Raw genomic sequence first — 20,317 nt, forward strand, 5'->3', positions numbered from 1 at the left:
AATAGCAAAAATAAAGAAAAACCCTTGAATGAGTAGGTATGAGTAGGTAACTTTGACTGGTACTGTATATCCTGTAAATATCTCTTTCTATAGAACTGTTTGATTTATGTCGATATTCAAGTTGCATTTGTCATTCTGTATTTATTTATTGTCTCCTGTTCAAAGTACCTTTCAGATACGCAAACACTTCAGAAGACACCAAACATCTAAATAGCTTAGAGCAGGCTAAATAGCTTAGAGCAGGTTTAAAGCTAATAGCTAGCTAGCCACTCTCCCTGACCGTTTTCAAATGCCTCCCAGACACCATGGGGATAATGTTGACACAAGAAAGTTCAAATAGTATCTAAACGGAATCCATAACTTTGAATGACAGGGTAGAGTGAACAATAGCAAATCCTATTAGCTAAGAGATGAAAACAGGGGAGAGAGGGAACCCCTGTGCCTCTTCCCCCCCATTCCCACTCCTAAATAAGTACAAACCATGGTCCTATGGGAAACGCCTTAGATTTTGAGTCTAAGGATGATCCCTCCCACCAAATCCAATACCTGTATCCTCTCCATTTAAATAAAAACTTATTCACCTGATCTCTCAGTACGTTCACATGAGCTCTCGTCCAATCAAATCCCTCTAAATGATCTCTCCAATCAATACCCCATCAATTTTATATGCTTTAGGATACTAACTCCTCAATTCAATCACTTCTGAACTACAGCCCCCAGGCTGCCTCAGATGAAAAGGTGAAAGGATACAGGGCAACTCTGCTATAGGTTCAGTTTCTGTGCCTTCATATCCAATGGGAGTAGTATTTTTTCAGCGGTGCATCCAATCCAAGTCCAGATGGTGCATTGGGCTGTCTCTCTTTGTGGGATATGTATCCATCCTTGTTTCAACAATCAGTTAGAAAAGCATTGCTTCAGACAACTCTGGGGTCTCAATCATCCTCTTTTCTCCCCACAAGTCTTTGAAGAAAGCTCAAGCTCAAAGGCTTGAGAGTATCAGGTCAAAGTTAAACCATCACAATCACCTTTTTAAAACAAAGGTTTGGCCGGTCTGGTAGAATTTCTCTTCCAATAATTCACAACCAAATGTGGAAAAACAGGGTGATGGTTGAATTCAGAAATCAGAGAAAGAGCAGGGATTTGAGAGTGGTGCAGTTCTCAAAAAGATAGCTTGGTAATTCCAGACATAACAAAGACTTGAGTTCGGTAAGGAAAGCTCAAGCGAGACAAAATATTGCTTCAAAAACAAGCACATAAATCCAAAACAAAAGACACCCCACACTCGGGACACTGCCACAAGCATATAAAGACAGGGGTTCTCCACAAAGATGGGCACGCTCATAACTGGTAGCGGCAATGTAGTAACAACATCCATAGCACTAATGACGATAGTAATAACAAGAGGAATTGAAAGGGGTTTGCATCACGTTCAAATGAAAAGTCATTTCAGAGTTTGGTGGCCTCTTTTGACTCGTTGATTGTGTTCTTCATACAGGTTAGTTTGGTAGGCACACTAACAGGCACTGCATGCGATGAGGGTTGAGGTGTGGTGTGGGGAAGGGTTGTGGTATTGCGTCGGGGCGGGGTGAGGTTCATTTCTGTCCACTGATGGACTGGGATATGGAGCGAGGCGGGATCATGTCCAGCAGGTATTCCCTCTGGCGGTCAGCCAGGCTGGACCCCTTGTGGCCGACCACATTGCCTGGGTTCAGGTAGGCAATGTTCACCCCTGGAGAGGGAGGAAGAGGGAGGAAGGCAGTGTGAGACTGTCAGAAAGGCCTGCCTCAGCCCCATCCCCTGGTCTATAAAGTTATTTGGCTAATCTCAGCCCCATCCCAACCCCCGGTCCATACAGTTGTATGGCGGATTTCCGTCCCATCCCCAGCCCAACCCCTGGTCTATAAAGTTATTTGGCTGATCTCAGTCCCATCCCCTGGTCTATAAAGTTATTTGGCTGATCTCAGTCCCATCCCCTGGTCTATAAAGTTATTTGGCTGATCTCAGTCCCATCCCCTGATCTATAAAGTTATTTGGCTGATCTCAGTCCCATCCCCTGGTCTATAAAGTTCTTTGGCTGATTGCACACCAATATCATTCATCACTCCAGTGTTAATCTGCAAAATTGTAATTATTCGCCTACCTCCTCATGCCTTTTGCACACAATGTATATAGACTCCCTTTTTTTCTACTGTGTTATTGACTTGTTAATTGTTTACTCCATGTGTAACTCTGTGTTGTCTGTTCACACTGCTATGCTTTATCTTGGCCAGGTCGCAGTTGCAAATGATGAACTTGAAATGAACTTGTTCTCAACTAGCCTACCTGGTTAAATAAAGGTGAAATAAAATAAATAAAAATAAATAAATCTCAGTCCCATCCTCAGCCCAACCCCTGGTCTATAAAGTTATTTGGCTGATCTCAGTCCCATCCCCAGGTCTATAAAGTTATTTGGCTGATCTCAGTCCCATCCTCAGCCCAACCCCTGGTCTATAAAGTTATTTGGCTGATCTCAGTCCCATCCCCAGGTCTATAAAGTTATTTGGCTGATCTCAGTCCCATCTCCAGCCCAACCCCTGGTCTATAAAGTTCTTTGGCTGATCTCAGTCCCATCCTCAGCCCAGCCCCTGGTCTATAACGTTTTTTGGCTGATCTCAGTCCCATCCCCAGGTCTATAAAGTTATTTGGCTGATCTCAGTCCCATCCTCAGCCCAGCCCCTGGTCTATAAAGTTATTTGGCTGATCTCAGTCCCATCCTCAGCCCAGCCCCTGGTCTATAAAGTTATTTGGCTGATCTCAGTCCCATCCTCAGCCCAGCCCCTGGTCTATAAATTATTTGGCTGATCTCAGTCCCATCCCCAGGTCTATAACGTTCTTTGGCTGATCTCAGTCCCATCTCCAGCCCAACCCCTGGTCTATAAAGTTATTTGGCTGATCTCAGTCCCATCCTCAGCCCAGCCCCTGGTCTATAAAGTTATTTGGCTGATCTCAGTCCCATCCCCAGCCCAGCCCCTGGTCTATAAAGTTATTTGGCTGATCTCAGTCCCATCCCCAGGTCTATAACGTTCTTTGGCTGATCTCAGTCCCATCTCCAGCCCAACCCCAGGTCTATAAAGTTCTTTGGCTGATCTCAGTCCCATCCTCAGCCCAGCCCCTGGTCTATAAAGTTATTTGGCTGATCTCAGTCCCATCCCCAGGTCTATAACATTCTTTGGCTGATCTCAGTCCCATCTCCAGCCCAACCCCTGGTCTATAAAGTTCTTTGGCTGATCTCAGTCCCATCCTCAGCCCAGCCCCTGGTCTATAAAGTTATTTGGCTGATCTCAGTCCCATCCCCTGGTCTATAAAGTTATTTGGCTGATCTCAGTCCCATCCTCAGCCCAGCCCCTGGTCTATAAAGTTATTTGGCTGATCTCAGTCCCATCCTCAGCCCAGCCCCTGGTCTATAAAGTTATTTGGCTGATCTCAGTCCCATCCTCAGCCCAGCCCCTGGTCTATAAAGTTATTTGGCTGATCTCAGTCCCATCCCCAGCCCCTGGTCTATAAAGTTATTTGGCTGATCTCAGTCCCATCCCCAGCCCAACCCCTGATCTGTTTACTCACCAGGGATGCTGTAGAGCTGGCGGCGGTTGTCGTGATGCTGCTGCTGCTGTGCCCGGCTGTGCCCACTAGTGCCCAGCTGTCCACTGCGCTTTCCAGTCATGCCCAGCAGGCTGCTGGCCACCGAGAGCTGGGAGGCCTGGGCAAAGTTGGAGAGGACACCCCGGGCCGAGCCAGACAGACCCCGTTGGAGGGAGGCTTGTGACTGGGTCACCTGGGGCTGTGGCGCCTGGAGGTCACACACACACACATATCAGATGGAGAGTCCATTTGTCAGCACGGGACATCCTCAACAACTAAAGGGGGTGTGATGATGGTTGGGGAAATGTGAAAGTATCAATGCACATTCCCCGCCTACCTCAGGATTCCCCTTTTTGCAGCCATTTTACCCCTGTTTTTATCACATAATCGTCGCTGGATGGATTTCAAAATAATATATGCCACTTTTAACCAAAGCAACTTACAGTCTTGCGTGCATACATTTTAAGTATGGGTGGTCCCAGGAATCTAACCCACTATTCTGGCACAGCAAGCACCATGCTCTACCAACTGAGCTACAGAGGACCACGTGAAAGCAATGCACATTCCAACCCTTGCTTGTAAATACACTTCCCAATTGATTTTGCGATTGCTTTTTAACGACCACTCAAACACATGCCAGTCCAGTTCAAAATGTCAACAATGGCATGTGGTTTTTGATATACATCCATTTCAACGTCCCCCCCCCCCCCCCCTTTAGACGGGGATTAAAGACAGAAGAGAAAGTGATCATTGCACAAGACGGTGGTACATTTTTGTAAAGTTTTAAAAAGTTCAGATTTAATTCATTTGAAGTGTTTACAAAGTAACTCAGCCAGTCGCTCCCGAAAATGTACAACCAAATCTTATAAATTGGGGGTTTAATATTACACAAGACGGAGGTTTATATGGTTTATAAGCTATAATTCAGTCAATATTTGATCAATTAAAAAAAGATTGATCAAGTATCAATTACGCAGCTGTTACAATTGGACCTTTCATAAACTTTGCTGAACAATGCTAAATGACAGGGTGTCTGTTACAGCAGGTAGCACTTACTAACAGCGGTGACAGTGACATACCTGTCTGTGTGTGTGATGTCTGCTCATAGACTCCGCCTTACTGACGCTTGGAACAGTTTGAGCTGAACTGGTGGCAAGAGCGGCTTGCAACTGGATTCTCTGCTCAATCTCCTGTGACACATTTAGTAAAATATGGTTACACACACACACACACACACACACACACACTATAAACAATGGTTGCCTGAACAGAGCAACGGGGAACCAATGAAATGCTGACCTGCTCCTGCTGTAGAGCCTTGACGAAGGCGTTCTTCAGCCTATTGGTGTGCTCGGCCTTCAGTGCCTTCTTCTGATTGGACGACATACAGGTCTCGCAAAGTATGCGCCCACCCTTCTCCTGCTTCCAGTGAGGGGTGAAGTCCGTCTTGCACTGGGCACACGAGAAGGGCTCCATGGAGGAGGGCAAACGCAGTTTGCCTAAAGAGAGAGCCACAAGAGTTCAATGAGGGGGGAAGAGCCCAATTCCAAACCGACTCATCTGATAACATTGTTGGTTTGATGGTTGTGTGCAGGACAAATGGCTAGCTAGGCATCAGCAAAAGGGTTCCAGTTCCTTCCCTCACCCTGACTGTCAATGACACTCTGCACAACCTCCTCCAGGCCCACCATGTAGATAAACTCGCTGTTGGCCGCTGACGGCAGGAAGTGGAGGAGCGGCGCTGGCGGCTTGGGAGGAGGGATCTCCAGCAGGGTTTTCTCCAGCTGCTTCCTCAGGGCAAGTTTGGCGGCTGCCTGACTGCTGGCTGTGTCTGCCATGGAGGAGCCCACCAATGTCCCCCCTGGGCTGTGTGTGGCTGAGGGGCTGGCTGCCCCCACCCCCGACACCCCGCTGACTCCTCCCGCGGCTCCGGCCGCCTGCATTTGGGTCAGGTTCATGTAGATGGCAGAGGAGGAGGAGGAGGAGCCAGAGCGCTGAGAAGCTGCCACCTGCTGGGTGGAAGACTGCAAGTAAACACAGAGAACCATACCCGTCATTCAGAACAGTGGTTTTACGTTTAAGTCTGATGGCACGACAGCTACATTGATCTGCTAAAAATGATATAACAACCCTCAAAACCTGTCATCTGAGTGGAAGCAACTGATTTTGAACCTCTATGACAGTGGTATTCAAACTTTCGCAGCAATTTTTCTATGGACATACCCTGTCCATAGACTGCTTACAGATGAAGGAAACCAATATGTGATTTTGTAATTTGGGTAAACTATCCCTTTAGTTTGAGAGAACCAATAAATACAATTTAATTAATAAAATAGTATTTTCTAATTATCTCTCAAAAAAGTTAGCATTATCCCCTATAATAATCTGTACTCTTATTTCATTTGTTTCCACTGCTCTATGATGATTATGACCAATAACAGGGATGACGTTGGGGTTTTACCTGCTGGTAGCTAATGGCGTTGTTAGAGCTGCCAGTCAAGGAGCGCATGCCACCCTGCTTCTGCTGTGCCAGCCTCTGGCCCTGCAGCTGGGCAGGGTTGGGCGCTATCACCCTGCTCTGTGACATCATCATCTGAGACATGGAGCTGTTGGTGGCTGACCTGATCACCGAGTGACCCTGGGGGAGGAAAGAGGGGAAGAAGGAGGAAGAGAAGGAGAAAAAGATCATAAATAAGACATGGGTGGTGTTTTTTGTCGGGTTTTCAGTGTCATGTCATTTTCCTGCTCATATTCACCAGAGATGATTTAAGAGGGTAATGCCTCTTCATACCACGAGATGGCACCACTGTGCTATTATTGAAACAGGAGACTGCTTTATTGTGAGATGGTTCTCAAGCAAAATATAAAAAATCATTGTTCAATCCCATCCCCCAACTTTGGCTTCCTTGCGCCTGCCCAACTTGCATTGTGACCGACCCAAGGCACAAAGGGAACCCAAAGATAACCAGTACTGTAGCCCACCTGTGCAATGCTGTAGCCCACCTGTGCAGTGCGATGGTTCTGGGGCTCTGGGGTGTGGTGGCCAGGGCGACCAGACATCTTGCTCATGCTCTGAGCACCGTGGACGACACCGCTCTGGAAGGCAGACGCTGTGTTCTGGACTACAGGGACCTGAGGGGGACGGAGGGTAGAGGTGATAGAGGGGTCAAACATAGAATAATACTAATGTAATAAGGTTATTTACCTGACACTTTTATCCTAAGCAACTTATAGGTAAGCCCTTTTCACTCTATATTGGGTGAATATAGCAGATTTGGTCACTGATATGAGCATTAATTGGATAGCAGTATAGTAACATACTATACATTACGTCAGAGCTCTGGGTATCCGTTTTAAAGCGGTATATTTAAATTTTTTAACCTTTATTTAACTAAGCAAGTCAGTTAAGAACAAATTCTTATTTACAATGACGGCCTACCAAAAGGCCTCCTGCGGGGATGGGGGTGTAACGCTCTGTGTGTAGAGGGTGCAAAGTCAGGCGCAGAAAGCAGAGAGTACAGGGTAGTGCTATTTATTGCACACACGGCGAACATAAGTCACCCCACGAAACACAGGGCGCACACAAAACAAATGCCCCAAACACGGGGACTCAAACAGTCCGGAGAAAAACCCACGAACGAGACACGTCAACATCGAACGTGCTCAGAGCAACACAAAACAATCCCGCACAAGGAGCAGGCGGGCCTACTGGCTAACATAGCCCGACTAATCAGCCTACACACAAAACAGGTGAAACCAATAAACAGAAAGGGGAAAAGGGATCAGTGGCAGCTAGTAGGCCGGTGACGCCGAGCGCCACCCAAACAGGAAGGGGAGCCACCTTCGGTAGGAGTCGTGACGGGGGGCTGGGATTAAAAATAAAAATAGATGAAATAAAAATATAGGACAAAACACACAACAAGAGAGACACCACAACACTACATAAAGAGATAACTAAGATGACAACATAGCATGGCAGCAACACATGGGAATCAACTGACAGACATTCCAAGCGGGAGCACCACCTGCAACAAGAAGATGCCCCCATCCTTCATGCCAATTGGGTTACTTTGGCATTAATGATTGTTATGTTTGATGTACAATTACGGCGTCATACCCTGGGTTGTTGTTCTGAACAGAAGGAGCCTATATTCGGCGTAATGTGAAGAAAATGATCTGTGAATTAGCACCCGAATGCACCCATGGCTCCATTCCATGCGCACCAAAAATTCTGTTCCTCTGAAGTGCCTTGTGAAAGCCTAACACTAAAAATCAGATTATAGAACTTCGCTACTCATGTTGGCAATAAAATAATCATTCAAATATGCACACCTAACCCTGATTGCAATTTGTAATGGACCATTTTTGGATTGCATTAACAACAGTAATTGTGTGATGGTGTGGATGCGGGGCTGTGTTCCAAACCCAAAAAATACAAGGGTGCTTGCTTCAGTTCCTTAACAGTACAGCTAGCAGAGCTCAAAATATAATCTAATTGTTGAAGGCTCTTTCCTTGTCTCATAAACGTGTATTTAAATGACTTAGGAACTGTGCACACATAGGTGTGGTGTGTAGCAACTTGGAGACACCAATTTGACCTCTGACCCTGAAATTGTTTTATCTTATACTGCATCTACCCCAAATGTTGCATGGATATTCTCATTGTGTTATTGAATGTGTCCAGAGTATTTCCATATTTCTTTATCAACAAATGCTGCAGAAAGTACAATAAATGTCAAATGCAGATAAAATGAACCGCGTAATGTTTGGATTCTTGTGTCAGGTGAACTGTTTGTTTCCCCATAATCTCTAAAGTGTTCCCTTTCAATTGCTACAATGGTTATGCATAAGCTTCTTTTTTATGTTTAGGCCCTATCCGTATAGGCCAATTCCTCCGAGTGTAAAGTGTTAATGCATAAGCAGTACGTCAGTGAGAAAAGGATGAGTGAGTGAGAGAGTGATGAGTGCAGTGGCTGAGAGAATAAGAGAGGGTTGAGTGTGGTGGATGAGAGAGAGAGAGAGGGATGAGTGTAGTGGCTGAGAGAGAGAGAGAGAGATGAGTGCGGTGGCTGAGAGTGTGACAGAGTGAGCAGTGGATGCCAGAGGGATGAGCGAGTGAATGACTGAAGCAGATGAGTATAGAGGATGGATGGGACAGCATTGGATGGGTGACTGACTGACCTTCTGCACCAGGTTCTCCTTCTGCATCTGGCTCTGCCTCAGCTTCTTCAGGAGCACCAGCCTGGCCTCCTCCAGCCTCAGCTCCTCTCTCAGAGCCCTGATCATCTTCTGCCTCTCCTCCCCTGTCTTACCCTGAAGCACACACATAGAAACAAATGAGCACACATACTGTACCCACTTCTGCCATTCCTCTCCATACCCACATATACAACTATAAAACATTTTATCTATTCTACTTGGTTTTTGTGTATAGATTATGTGTATTATGTGTATAGATTATTATAGATTATGTGTTATAGCTGATACCAATGATGTATCGATGATATAATGTATTATAGCTAATACCAAATTAATATCTGTACTGTTTGCCTACAGTGTCTCAAAACTATCTCAGTGGTCCACAATGTATTTTTTTTAAATGAATGTATTAACTCTACACAACTATGCACTATTCTAACACTCATACACACAAAAAGACAATATGCACATACTTCAACATTTGTCAAGACTGCGCTAATATGTGCTGTAACACACACAAACACACCCTAAACATCTCCAGGTTCGCTGCCCTCAGGCGTTCTTCCCCTTGGCTGGGCCCTCTTGGACTGGATGCCTCATTGTCTGACAGGACGATCACATCAGGGGAGGGTGTGTGTCGCTCCCGGTCCGCGTCACTGTGGAGGAACACACACAATTTCAACTCTGACTGACTGATTCTTAATTGTAAGAAGGATTTCTATTTTCCCTCCTATCCTCTTGTACTCCCCCTCTCTCCTCCTCCACTCACCCTTTCCGGGCGCTGAAATCCACTGGCTCCTCGCCCATGTTCTCCTTCCCGCTCTTTCCCACCATCCCATGGGCTCCCACAACCTGACCACGGAGGCTCCCATTGGTCTTCTCCTCATAAGCCCCTCCCCCCGAAGACCCATGACCCTTGACCTCACCCCTTAGGGCCCCGCCTCCTGAGACCCCTCCCAATCCTCCCCCCTCCAGGCCGGCCAGGTCCTTGCGTTTCAGATAGGCCAGCATCTTGAGGCGCTCCATGGCTTGGTGGCCCTCCATCTTGATGCGTTTGGAGAGCAGCTCATCTCGCTCACTGCTCGTGGCGCCGCCTGCAGGCGAGGAGGAGTCCAGGCCTCGCTTCAGCAGGCTCAGCCGCACCGCCTCCTCATTCAGTCGCTCCATACTGGACTGGATGGATGAAAAAGAGAGACAGGGATAAAGGGATGGAGAGGAGTACGTAGGAAATCTCTTAAGTTAGCCATGATTATTTGTCCTAATGTGGCCGATGTGAAATGGCTAGCTAGTTAGCAGTGGTGCGCGCTAGTAGTGTTTCAGTCGGTGACGTCACTTGCTCTGCAAGGGCCGCGGCTTTTGTAGAGCGATGGGTAACGATGCTTCGTGAGTGACTGTGGTTGATGTGTGCAGAGGGTCCCTGGTTCGAGCCCAGGTTGGGGCGAGGAGAGGGACGGAAGCTATACTGTTACACTAAGATAAAACAAATATGATTATGACATATATTGAAATGTGCAACTCAAACAATGAAAACCTCTACTCAAGCAAAGAAAGAAGATATCTTCACTTGTACGTACAGTGGGCATACTTGAGCTAATGATACACTAGCAATTTTAGGAGACAATATTGCTGGCAACGGAGTAGGGTATGAGACACTGGAGCAATTATAAGCAATATGGCCATGAATAGCATATGAACTTAAAACCTAAATTTCCCCATTTATTTACTCATCCCCTATAGCTTTTTGTTGCTTGTTGACTGACACATTGGTACTGGAATTTGTCAACTAACAAACGAGCAACAAAGAACTCAACCTACTGTCAGTCAAGTCAACAATGGCAATGCAGACATAAGGATAGCTAGATTTAGCAAACGTTTTGCTTCACAATTCTAAGCTCGTAAGTGTAAATGGTATTCATCAAGCTATCCAGCTAGTTTAACATACAAAAAAACTATCTAAAAGAAAAACGAAAAAGGCTAGCTAGCAAATTAGCCTGTTAGTCTGATTGACATAGCATGGGTTTCGGTTAGCATGCTAATGACGATTAGCATGCACCCCAGGGTGGATATATGTCCATTAACATGACAAACTGAATACAGTAAAACACTGAGTGTACAAAACACTAGGATCACCTGCTCTTTCAATGACATTAACTGACCAGGTGAATCGAAATGAAAGCCATGATCCCTTATTGATGTCACCTGTTAAATCCACTTCAATCAGTGTAGATGAACGGGAAGAAACAGGTTAAAGAAGGATTTTTAAGTCTTGAGACATGGATTGTATATGTATGCGCCATTCAGAGGGTGAATGGGCAATGCAAAATATTTAAGTGCCTTTGAACAGGGTATGGTAGTAGGTGCCTGGCGCACTGGTTTGAGTGTATCAAGAACTGCAACGCTGCTTGGTTTTTCACACTCAACAGTTCCTATGTGTATCAAGAATGGTCCACCACCCAAAGGACATCCAGCCAACTTGACACAACTGTGGGAAGCATTGGAGTCAACATGGGCCAGCATACCTGTGGGACCCTTTCGACTGATCAAAATTCCTCAGCTTATAATAAGTTGCTCATTTTCAATGGAAAAATGTTGCAGCAGCCACAGTGAAGGATAGCTGACAGGTCTGCTGCTCTCCCACCATATTGTTTGTTTTGCCACCTCAGACAGCGCTAACAGTTATCTGTCATTACCCCTGTCCCATAACCATAGACTAGCAGCAGGCTAACACAGTACAGCACACACAGCTATCCTATTGAATTAAGAGTCAAATAAGCATGTGTAACAACTGTTACAACTCCAATAATCACTATTCATACTTCTATCCTAAAAGTTCATATTTCCATCAAAGCCAACAGAAAACAATGGGAGAAATACTTTCTGTCCTTTAACATGGTTGCAGGTACAGAAAAAGGCACACATTTTTTCCTTCCTGACCTTCTCCAGTCTGAGTTTAAGGGGTATGTAATATGATATGTACCCAAGACAAAACATGCTTTAGGGCTTTATGTATCTATATGGATGTATATTGTACCGTGTGTGTGTGTTACTGTAACATGCTTGGGCACACATGCACACACATGCGCATAGAGACGGTCAATTAATTAATATGTCATGTCCTCTATCAGGCCCTGAAATGGTTCACCGTGTGTGTGTGCAAATCCGATTGTATTTGACACACTTGAGTCATACAAAGGTTGGTTGAGGATGCACAGGCAGACAATGTAGGTTGTGCCACAGGGAGTTAGTTTGCCCTGCAACTTCAACCAATGATACGCTTGAAGAAGTTGGAGAGGGATGAGGATTGGCCAGGAAGAGGGGGGGAGTGGGGGGAGGGGTTGTCAGGGGACTAGGATGGTGGACTGGTTATAATTAGAGCATAATGCCTTGCTATGTAGAAATGGTAGCACTCTTGTGTACACACACTAACACACACATACTACCACACCCATTTATAAGGGAACACACATAGTATGCTTTTTCAATGTAGCAATTAATAAATACAAAAAAATATGTTTACTACTCTCTCTCTCCAGGTCCAGAGAGTCGTCATGCATGAGACATGGAAGTTACCACGTCCTTTACAAAAGGAAAAAGGAAGTGTTAACCCACATAGAAAACTGTGGAGAGAGAGAGAGAGACAGAGAGAGCAAGAGCGAGAGAGATGAGGAGAAGGTAGAATAGTGAGTAAGTGTGAGTAAAACCAAACGTGGCTAACAAGCCAATCAGAATTTTCTTGTGGTGTGTGTTTTTGTGTCTGTGTGTACATGTGATCATCTTTACCCAGCACCTCTGCCCCCCCCCCCCCCCCCCCCCCCCCTTCTCTGTCCCTATTGCTCCTTATATAATGTGATGACTGTTTCCCTCAGCTGCAACAAACCACCATCTATCTCTCTCTCCCACCAGTCTCCTCCCACAGCGCCCAACCCCAACACGCATCGACACACATGCACGCACACACACACCACACTCTGGGCACGCTGCCAAACAACACAAGTCAGACGCCTCCATACCGCGAGAGGAAGAGAGGAGGAAGAAAAAGGGGGTGCTAAGATGGAAGGATGGTAAACGAGAGGGGATGATCAGCATAAGCACAGACACACACAGACATACTTAAACAGCACACAGACAGACACAGACAAACAGACAGACAGTCAGACTAACATTCCCCAAAGCTACATAATCATTATCCTGCAAAGTGAATCTACTGTTGAAGTGATGTAGAGGTTGGACAAAAATACATTCTACTGGGACCAGCACCCTCGGATAAAAGATGCAGTGATATACACAAATCTGTCTTACTGTCCTTTCTCTTTTTTACAATGATCTTATTGGCATTCAAAATAAACAATCCTACAGGGACAACGGACAGACTGCTATGATACAGTATATATATCATAGTCACTGTAGCCTATATCCTGTAAAAGAGAGCTACACAATACAAGACTTTGACACAGTAACAGATAAAGATATGTACAGTATTCTTCAGCCATACCCAGCCCTGTGAGAAGACACGCACACACGGACGCACACACACACACACACGCGCACACTGGGATTTCAGAGACCATGCCAACATAAGGCTCCTTTGTTCCCGTTCCTCAACCCCCACCCCTCCTCCATTTTCCTACAGTTGTGCGATGCCAACAAAGCACCCGTATAAACACTCCCCTCCCTCCCCCTTCCCTGTCCTGACTCCACTTCCCTCCATCCATCCCTCAAAAAACACTGGGGAGAAAATACAACTTTGTTTTATCGTAAACATATGCTGCATAGTTGTGTTTGCAAGACCCCGAGGGGGGAAGGGAAGTGACGAATAAGGGCTTATGTCGTACTGTTGGCAATATAGTCCCAAGGGCTTTCATTTATGTAGGGACCAAGTATGTGCATGTACGTGGTGAATGAGGAGTAGATTACAAACAGAGATGTGATTTACTTCGTTAACCTTATTGTTGCTTGGTAGTGCAGAAGCAGCTTTTAGAAACCCACCAATCTCAGCCTAACCTGTCAATGAGAGAGCATAGGTTGTATGCAAATAATGAAGTACTGATGATCGCCACACTTTTGACAACACATTGTTAGCAAGGTGCAACCGAATGGAAGAAAGGAATCAGCCATGATCCCATCCATGTCCTGACTTAATGTGGGAGAACCCTGAGCTAAATTCTGAAAAAACACCAACACCAAAAAATCTTGTTTTAGCCTTTGTTCCAACATAATACCATATAGCAGTGGATCCCAAACTGTGGGTCAGGACCAGGTGGATCACGTGATTACATTTTTTTCGCATTGCACATATTTAGAAATACATTTTTGGAATGGAAAAACGGGTTCAGTGTCAACTTAAATGACTAAAAGCAAATAGAAAGTATGTAGAAAAGATAATGGACCTATAGAATAGCCTATAATCTTTGAGAACATACAACAAAATAAATGCTAGACTATCATGCCCCCATTCATTTTGTTATCATGTTTGAGCATAAGAACACAGCATTAGACTTGCAAAAATGTGTAGAATTGCAGGAGATTAGCTAATAACAGCAACAAAAAGAATCTCCGCTCCATGGCAACATTTGTAGAATAGCTGGAAATTAGGTTTAAAAATATAAATGTGTCTGTCCTCTGCTAAGGCGATATTTTTTACTTATTCTTTGGTCTGTGTAATATTAAAACGAGCTACTTTTATGTGTGTTGTGTTGTGATACTTTCATAAACTTTCATAATTGCCCCAGAGGGGATAAATAAAGTTGTATTTAATTTAAATGAATATGTACTGTCAGACTGAATCCCTAGAATGACTCTAAGGCTAATCTAAAAATCCTATCATCATTATAAATCACCATTATTACTATAATAATATGTAATGATCCGTTCATAAAGAACATGGGTGGTTCATGCCGGGTCACTGTGGTCATTAGGAGGGAATCAAACACAATCATATCTAACTCCATTCAAGATCAGTGTGTTTACGGGGGCGAGGAGAGAAATTAGGACAGGACACAAATAATTAACAGGGCCTTAAGTTTATCTATCTCATAAATGTAGCCTGATGAAAACTGTATTGACTGAAAAGAAAGGGGAAAATATATGAGGACATGGCAGTGATGGCATCAGGGGTTGTTGTCTACAACCAATAGGGTTTCATCACACGATCAACCCCAGAGTACAGAGGGTTCCTGACATGAGACTGGTTAGGAAACAGTGTCCATGGGAAACCAAGGGGTAGCTGGTCACCTTGACAAAAAAGTCAGATAAAAAAAAATGTAAAAACAGAATCTATTCAATTGGATGAATCAATTTACTCACACAATGAATCTAGCACAAAGCAAATGCAAAACACACACACACACAAACACACAGTCCAACATTACACTGTGATATCATATCACACCTGTTAGTGTCAGATCACATAATCCAGACAAACGAACCTACACACTGTCACCCACACCCATCCTCCTGCTCCCACTACACTACAACAACACTTAGGAGGCCCAGTTCTTCATCACACAACACTTATCACATGGTTGCCATGGCAACTATGGCCTGTCTATTTATAGACCGCACCACTAATCAATTTAATTTCTGCGGTTGCCTAAGCAAAGGAGGGAGCAAGGGACAAAGGGAGCAAGAAGAAGAGGAGGAGAGAGCAGAGATGTCAGAGTTTTGTATTCTGTTTACAGTGGAGATGCTGCATTTCCTAGAAAGACATCCATACCTTTGTCCTAATGATATGTCAATCACATTTATCTATAAAGCCCTTCTTACATCAGCTGATGTCACAAAGTGCTGTACAGAAACCCAGCCTAAAGCCCCAAACAGCAAGCAATGCAGATGTAGAAGCACGGTGGCTAGGAATAACTCCCTAGAAAGGCCGGAACCTAGAAAGAAACCTAGAAAGGAACCAGGCTATGAGGGGTGGCCAGTCATCTTCTGGCTGTGCCAGGTGGAGATAATAACAGAACATGGCCAATATGTTCAAATGTTCATAGATGACCAGCAGGGTCAAATAATAATCACAGTGGTTGTAGAGGGTGCAACAGGTTAGCACCTTAGGAGTAAATGTCAGTTGGCTTTTCATAGCCGAACCATGATTGATTGAGACAGGTTTGTTAAGAGGATTTTGAAATGGACCAAGATGGACAGACATGTACATGCATATTATGAAAATGGTCAATTCCACAGGTAACGATGCTGAAACTCAGATTTTTCACTTTAACCCTATCAGTCCCAAGACCCCAACATCAATTTTTGGGATGTTTATTATATTAAGCCAATTAAGTGTTTTAGGTCTACCGTTTTATTTTCAGGACAACCATTGCACACAAGTAAAACTCAAATCAGTTTGACAAACAGTTGCATTCATGAGTTTTATTGACAAATGTCAATTTAAAAAAATGGTCAGCCAAAGCAAAAACCTGATAAAAACTGAATGCTGTAAGTACAGAAATTGTTTGCTCACTGAGAAATTAATATGCAGCTAGTCAGTGATAACTGTGTGGAGTTTGGAGTTTGTGACCGCAACTATGTGAGCTTATTACAGCATATTACGCTTGTGAGCGTCATAGAGCAAAACATGCTACATGTGTTTGTGAGGGTCTCAGCCTTCCATAGATAGCTTTTAGTAGTTCGTAGCACAAATCATTCTGACGTTTTTATAAAAAGATTCGTCCCTGGGCCCCTTCGGGATCCGCCCTTGTCTCACAAACACCGCTCTAGCTCAGCCCCTGTTAATCATACATACTCGTTTTTTTTTTATTGAACCTTTATTTAACTTGGCAAGTCAGTTAAGAACAAATTCTGATTTACAATGACGGCCTACCCCGGCCAAACATGGACAACGCTGGGCCAATTGTGTGCCGCCCTATAGGACTCCCAATTACAGCCCGGATGTGATACAGCCTGGATTCAAACTAGGGATTGTAGTGTTGCCTTTTGCACTGATATGCAATGCCTTAGACCGCTACGCCACTCAGAGCATGATGGTCTGTAGGTCAAACACATGATGTTTAAAGGTCAAAAGTCCAAAACGTGACGATGAGACTCATTGGGTTAAAATGTATGCCAAACTAAAACCAACGATTGCAAAGTTAAACAAACCAAAACATGATATGCACAAGGATGAGTTTGAACAATTTCCACAGAAAATGTTACAAAAACACATTTAGCTGAAGAACAGTGCAGATGCAAAGTTCGGTAAAAGAAGGACGGCACAAAAGAGCACAACCCATCATTCTGCATTTGCATTGTTCATGTGTTTTTCTAACATTTTCAGTGGAAATTGTTTAAGTAGTCATTCTGAATTGTTGTATTGTTTGTATAGCTTTGCAATCATTGGTTTTTGTTTGACATACATTTTAAAGTGAAACATGTCAGTCTCAGCATCATTCTGTTACCGTGGAATTGCCCATACACAAATGCATTGCATCTGCCGTAAGGCCTATCCCATCTAGGTAGATAAGGTCTAGCCTATAACATGGGTCACAGAGTTGGGCCCACTGTCCCTTTAAGAACAAGAGTCACCCATTATCTCTCCTTTCTGTTCCCCTGTGGTGCCAAGCACTGTCCTAACGCGCTAGCCAGTCTGAGCCGGTCTATAACCTCAGGATATGTAATGATCTCTTAATATGAAGCCTTTAGTGACGTCACACGGGGGAGAGAGAGAGGTGGGTATGTGTGTGGGGGGCAGGCGTACAAACGCATGATGTGCAAAATTCAGATTAGTTCTATGGAGTTTGTATTGTGGACACCTTTCAAACCATCCACACTGCTTCTAACCTACATTAACCCACACATCGTCTGTCAACCACTCATGTCAGGGTTTGTGTTGTGATGATGATGTGAGGTATATGAACCCTAAAGAGTTGCCAGTTCGGGTCCCACTTCAGTTCAACCCTGGCTGTGCTCCTTTAATGGCACACTTCAGTCCAATTTGCTTCTGGAGATAAAGAGCCCAAGAGATGTATAATTTGAAGCCAGGAGATCTACAAATGGAGAATAGAATGACAGAAGAGCACGTATACAACCACCTGTCCACCCCCTTTCTGCATTTCTATTCCAAAAATAAAATGTATGGCAGAGGAATCTCCAAACTTTCATCTCACCTGCAAAAGTCAAAGTCAACTAGACAAGTTCTTCTAGGAATAAATCATCAGGAACGTGAGAGTCAAAATGTGTCATAAATCAAAGATTTTGGCTTTTTGTCTGTTTGTTACGGTTCGTTATATCTTTGTATAATTCAGTTTAACTGAATAGGGGTGGTACGGTCTCTGTTTGACCTCCATGAGTAAATGCCATGATAGTTTGAACAAGTAGTTCTCAAGGATGGAAAAGATTTGCTATTGGATTCCTGGAAAAAGTGGCACTGACTAGTGAAACATTGTCCCTCTGTGTTGGTCACAAAAAACAGAGGTAAAGTCTAACCCTAGTGGGAATAAATACAAAAGTTACAAAATGATAATAAAACACGTACATACACAAAATAGATTATCTGCTTATCTATTGGTTTTCACAAGTGACATTTCTGATGCAAAAATACATCAATTGACCTGTCACTGAAACATACATTAACCTGTCATACATTGACCTGCCACTGAAATGTTCATGAAACTCAAAAGAAAAAAAACGAAGTTGACACCAGCTGAACAAAATGTGATTAAAGTCAACTGATAAGAACTCTGATAATCTGGTTGCCCCACGTATCACTACAGGCATTCACTGATTCCTTCAACAGCACTTGTCATCGCCAACCATGGTGGCCATTTGCATAGGGCTAGGAAACAAGTTGAGAGGGTGAACACGTCTTCACTTACGTAAATGGCTGATGCATTTTGAATTAATTTTATTGTATGACATATGTACAACACTTCATGCCATTTGTCTCCAGTTCGCGCAAAAAAATATCCTTCATATTCACAAACTCGATCGTAGCAACGTTGATAAATATTTTTCAACAATCAAATTACAACCATCGGTTTCAGATTAACATTTTGTTCATAACGACACCACGAAGACGCATTTTCCCCCCAACCAATCTAGTTAAACCTCAAGGGACTCGAGATTAAACAATAAAAGTATTCTATCAATATGATCCGCGCTCACTGTATCATTTATTGCTATAATGTAAACAAATTTGGAACGTTTAAACATTATCAACGTTTGTGTCCGCTGTTTTAGGCAGACCTCTCTCATTACCTACATTTTGGAACTACAAATAACGGCAAAGCGCATCACTATTAACCCAATAGAACTACTATGTAACCGTTATTTCGCTCCTCATCTCACATTGTCCCAGTACTTCAGTTGGACTGAAGTCTGGAGTCTCCTCACATCTAGAACCATGATCCGGGCATTGAGGTTTTTAGTTAAACTTCACTTCAGATAGGCCGCGGCAAAATCCTCGGTCTCACCTGACTCGCCTTCACCCCGCAGGTTCCACTGGCTTCGGTTTTGGCTTTGGGATCCTGGGGCGCTGCAGTAAACACTCACAACCAGTCAGTCCCCGGCACTGGCAGGCAATACAAAAGCGCTGATTGGGCCCCGACAAGCTCTCACGCTCTCTGTCCGTAACCAGACAGACAAATTATTGGACAGCGCTTGTGTCACTGACGCGCCTCTACTCAAAGGTGTATGTTGTTGTCTGGAGGGGAGAAAAGAGGAGAAATTGACCGAGATGCCCATCCTGTGAACAATACAACATTTAGGCTATATGCCATCAAAAATGTGACATATGCTCATGTCGTCAGTTATTCTAGTCATGTCGTCAGTTATTCTAGTGTAGACATCACGTCGAATTAATTGATTGTAGCCTACTGGGCCTACTTTGATGCATTTATACTATTTTTAGTCAAGGGACAATTTTGTCAGGTTTTTGTAGCCTATTTCTTATGCAATCACTTGGACCTTATGTTAAACATATTTCACGGCTGAGGTAAGCTACCAGTATGGGACCCGCATTCAGCATGCCCGGTCTAACAATAAACAAAGGTAATTTAATTGCCATGAGTAAAACACTTAATGGCCTACATGCAAATCTGCACGCATTTTAATTGGCATTCCAAGTTTTGTAAGCTACCATTAAACATAAAGATTATTAGCACTATGCTTCTACAATTTAGCTGAACAAATACTGTTAAACCATTGTCTATTTATTCTGCACAGGATGCTGCCTGGAAGCGATTGACCGAAATGCTAACTGTGCCCTCTAGTGGCTACCTGGTAGTATTGCGCGGGCACATTACTGTATAGTAGAAGCTCAGTGAATTTCAACTTGGCACGGTCATAGGATGCCACCTTTCCAACAAGTCAGTTCGTCAAATGTATGCCCTGCTAGAGCTGCCCCGGTCAAAGTACAGTTATTGTGAAGTGGAAATGTCTAGGAGCAACAACCACTCAGCCGCGAAGTGGTGGGCCTCACAAGCTCAAAGAACAGGACCGTCAAGTGCTGAAGTGTGTAAATATAATCTGTCCTCGGTTGCAACACTCACTGTCAAGTTCCGAACTGCTT

The 20,317-nt window shown here is 44.1% G+C and overlaps 1 protein-coding gene across 4 annotated transcripts; it reads right to left on the reverse strand.

Annotated features, from left to right (window-relative positions):
- Positions 1-324: 324 nt before the first annotated feature.
- On the reverse strand, positions 325-19,494 carry LOC110486376 (transcriptional repressor p66-beta). 4 transcript variants are annotated; one of them, XM_021557941.2, is made up of 11 exons: positions 19,221-19,493; positions 9,587-9,990; positions 9,344-9,473; positions 8,800-8,931; positions 6,601-6,750; positions 6,080-6,256; positions 5,264-5,627; positions 4,918-5,117; positions 4,698-4,808; positions 3,601-3,826; positions 325-1,729 (listed from the first exon to the last, which is right to left on the reverse strand). In XM_021557941.2, exons 2-11 carry the CDS (start codon positions 9,982-9,984, stop codon positions 1,593-1,595), a joined length of 2,025 nt encoding a protein of 674 aa, XP_021413616.2. In that variant the 5' UTR covers positions 9,985-9,990; positions 19,221-19,493; the 3' UTR covers positions 325-1,592. The 4 variants fall into 4 exon arrangements, with proteins under 4 accessions (XP_021413616.2, XP_021413608.2, XP_021413593.2 ...); XM_021557933.2 differs by having other exon boundaries at positions 5,264-5,630; positions 19,221-19,492; XM_021557918.2 differs by having other exon boundaries at positions 5,264-5,642; positions 19,221-19,492.
- Between the last annotated feature and the right edge of the window lie 823 nt (positions 19,495-20,317).

The sequence above is a fragment of the Oncorhynchus mykiss genome, chromosome 2 (genome assembly GCF_013265735.2).
Source record: "Oncorhynchus mykiss isolate Arlee chromosome 2, USDA_OmykA_1.1, whole genome shotgun sequence".
In the NCBI taxonomy this organism is placed as follows: Eukaryota; Metazoa; Chordata; class Actinopteri; order Salmoniformes; family Salmonidae; genus Oncorhynchus; species Oncorhynchus mykiss.

Bases quoted from the DNA above. Each gene is read 5' to 3' on its own strand.
- LOC110486376 (XM_021557918.2), bottom strand. From the start codon at position 9,984: ATGGAGCGACTGAATGAGGAGGCGGTGCGGCTGAGCCTGCTGAAGCGA. The intron at 9,474-9,586 runs GTGAGTGGAGGA...GTTCCTCCACAG, and splicing joins GATTTCAGCGCCCGGAAAGG to TGACGCGGACCGGGAGCGAC. The intron at 4,809-4,917 runs GTCAGCATTTCA...AATGTGTCACAG, and splicing joins AGGCTCTACAGCAGGAGCAG to GAGATTGAGCAGAGAATCCA.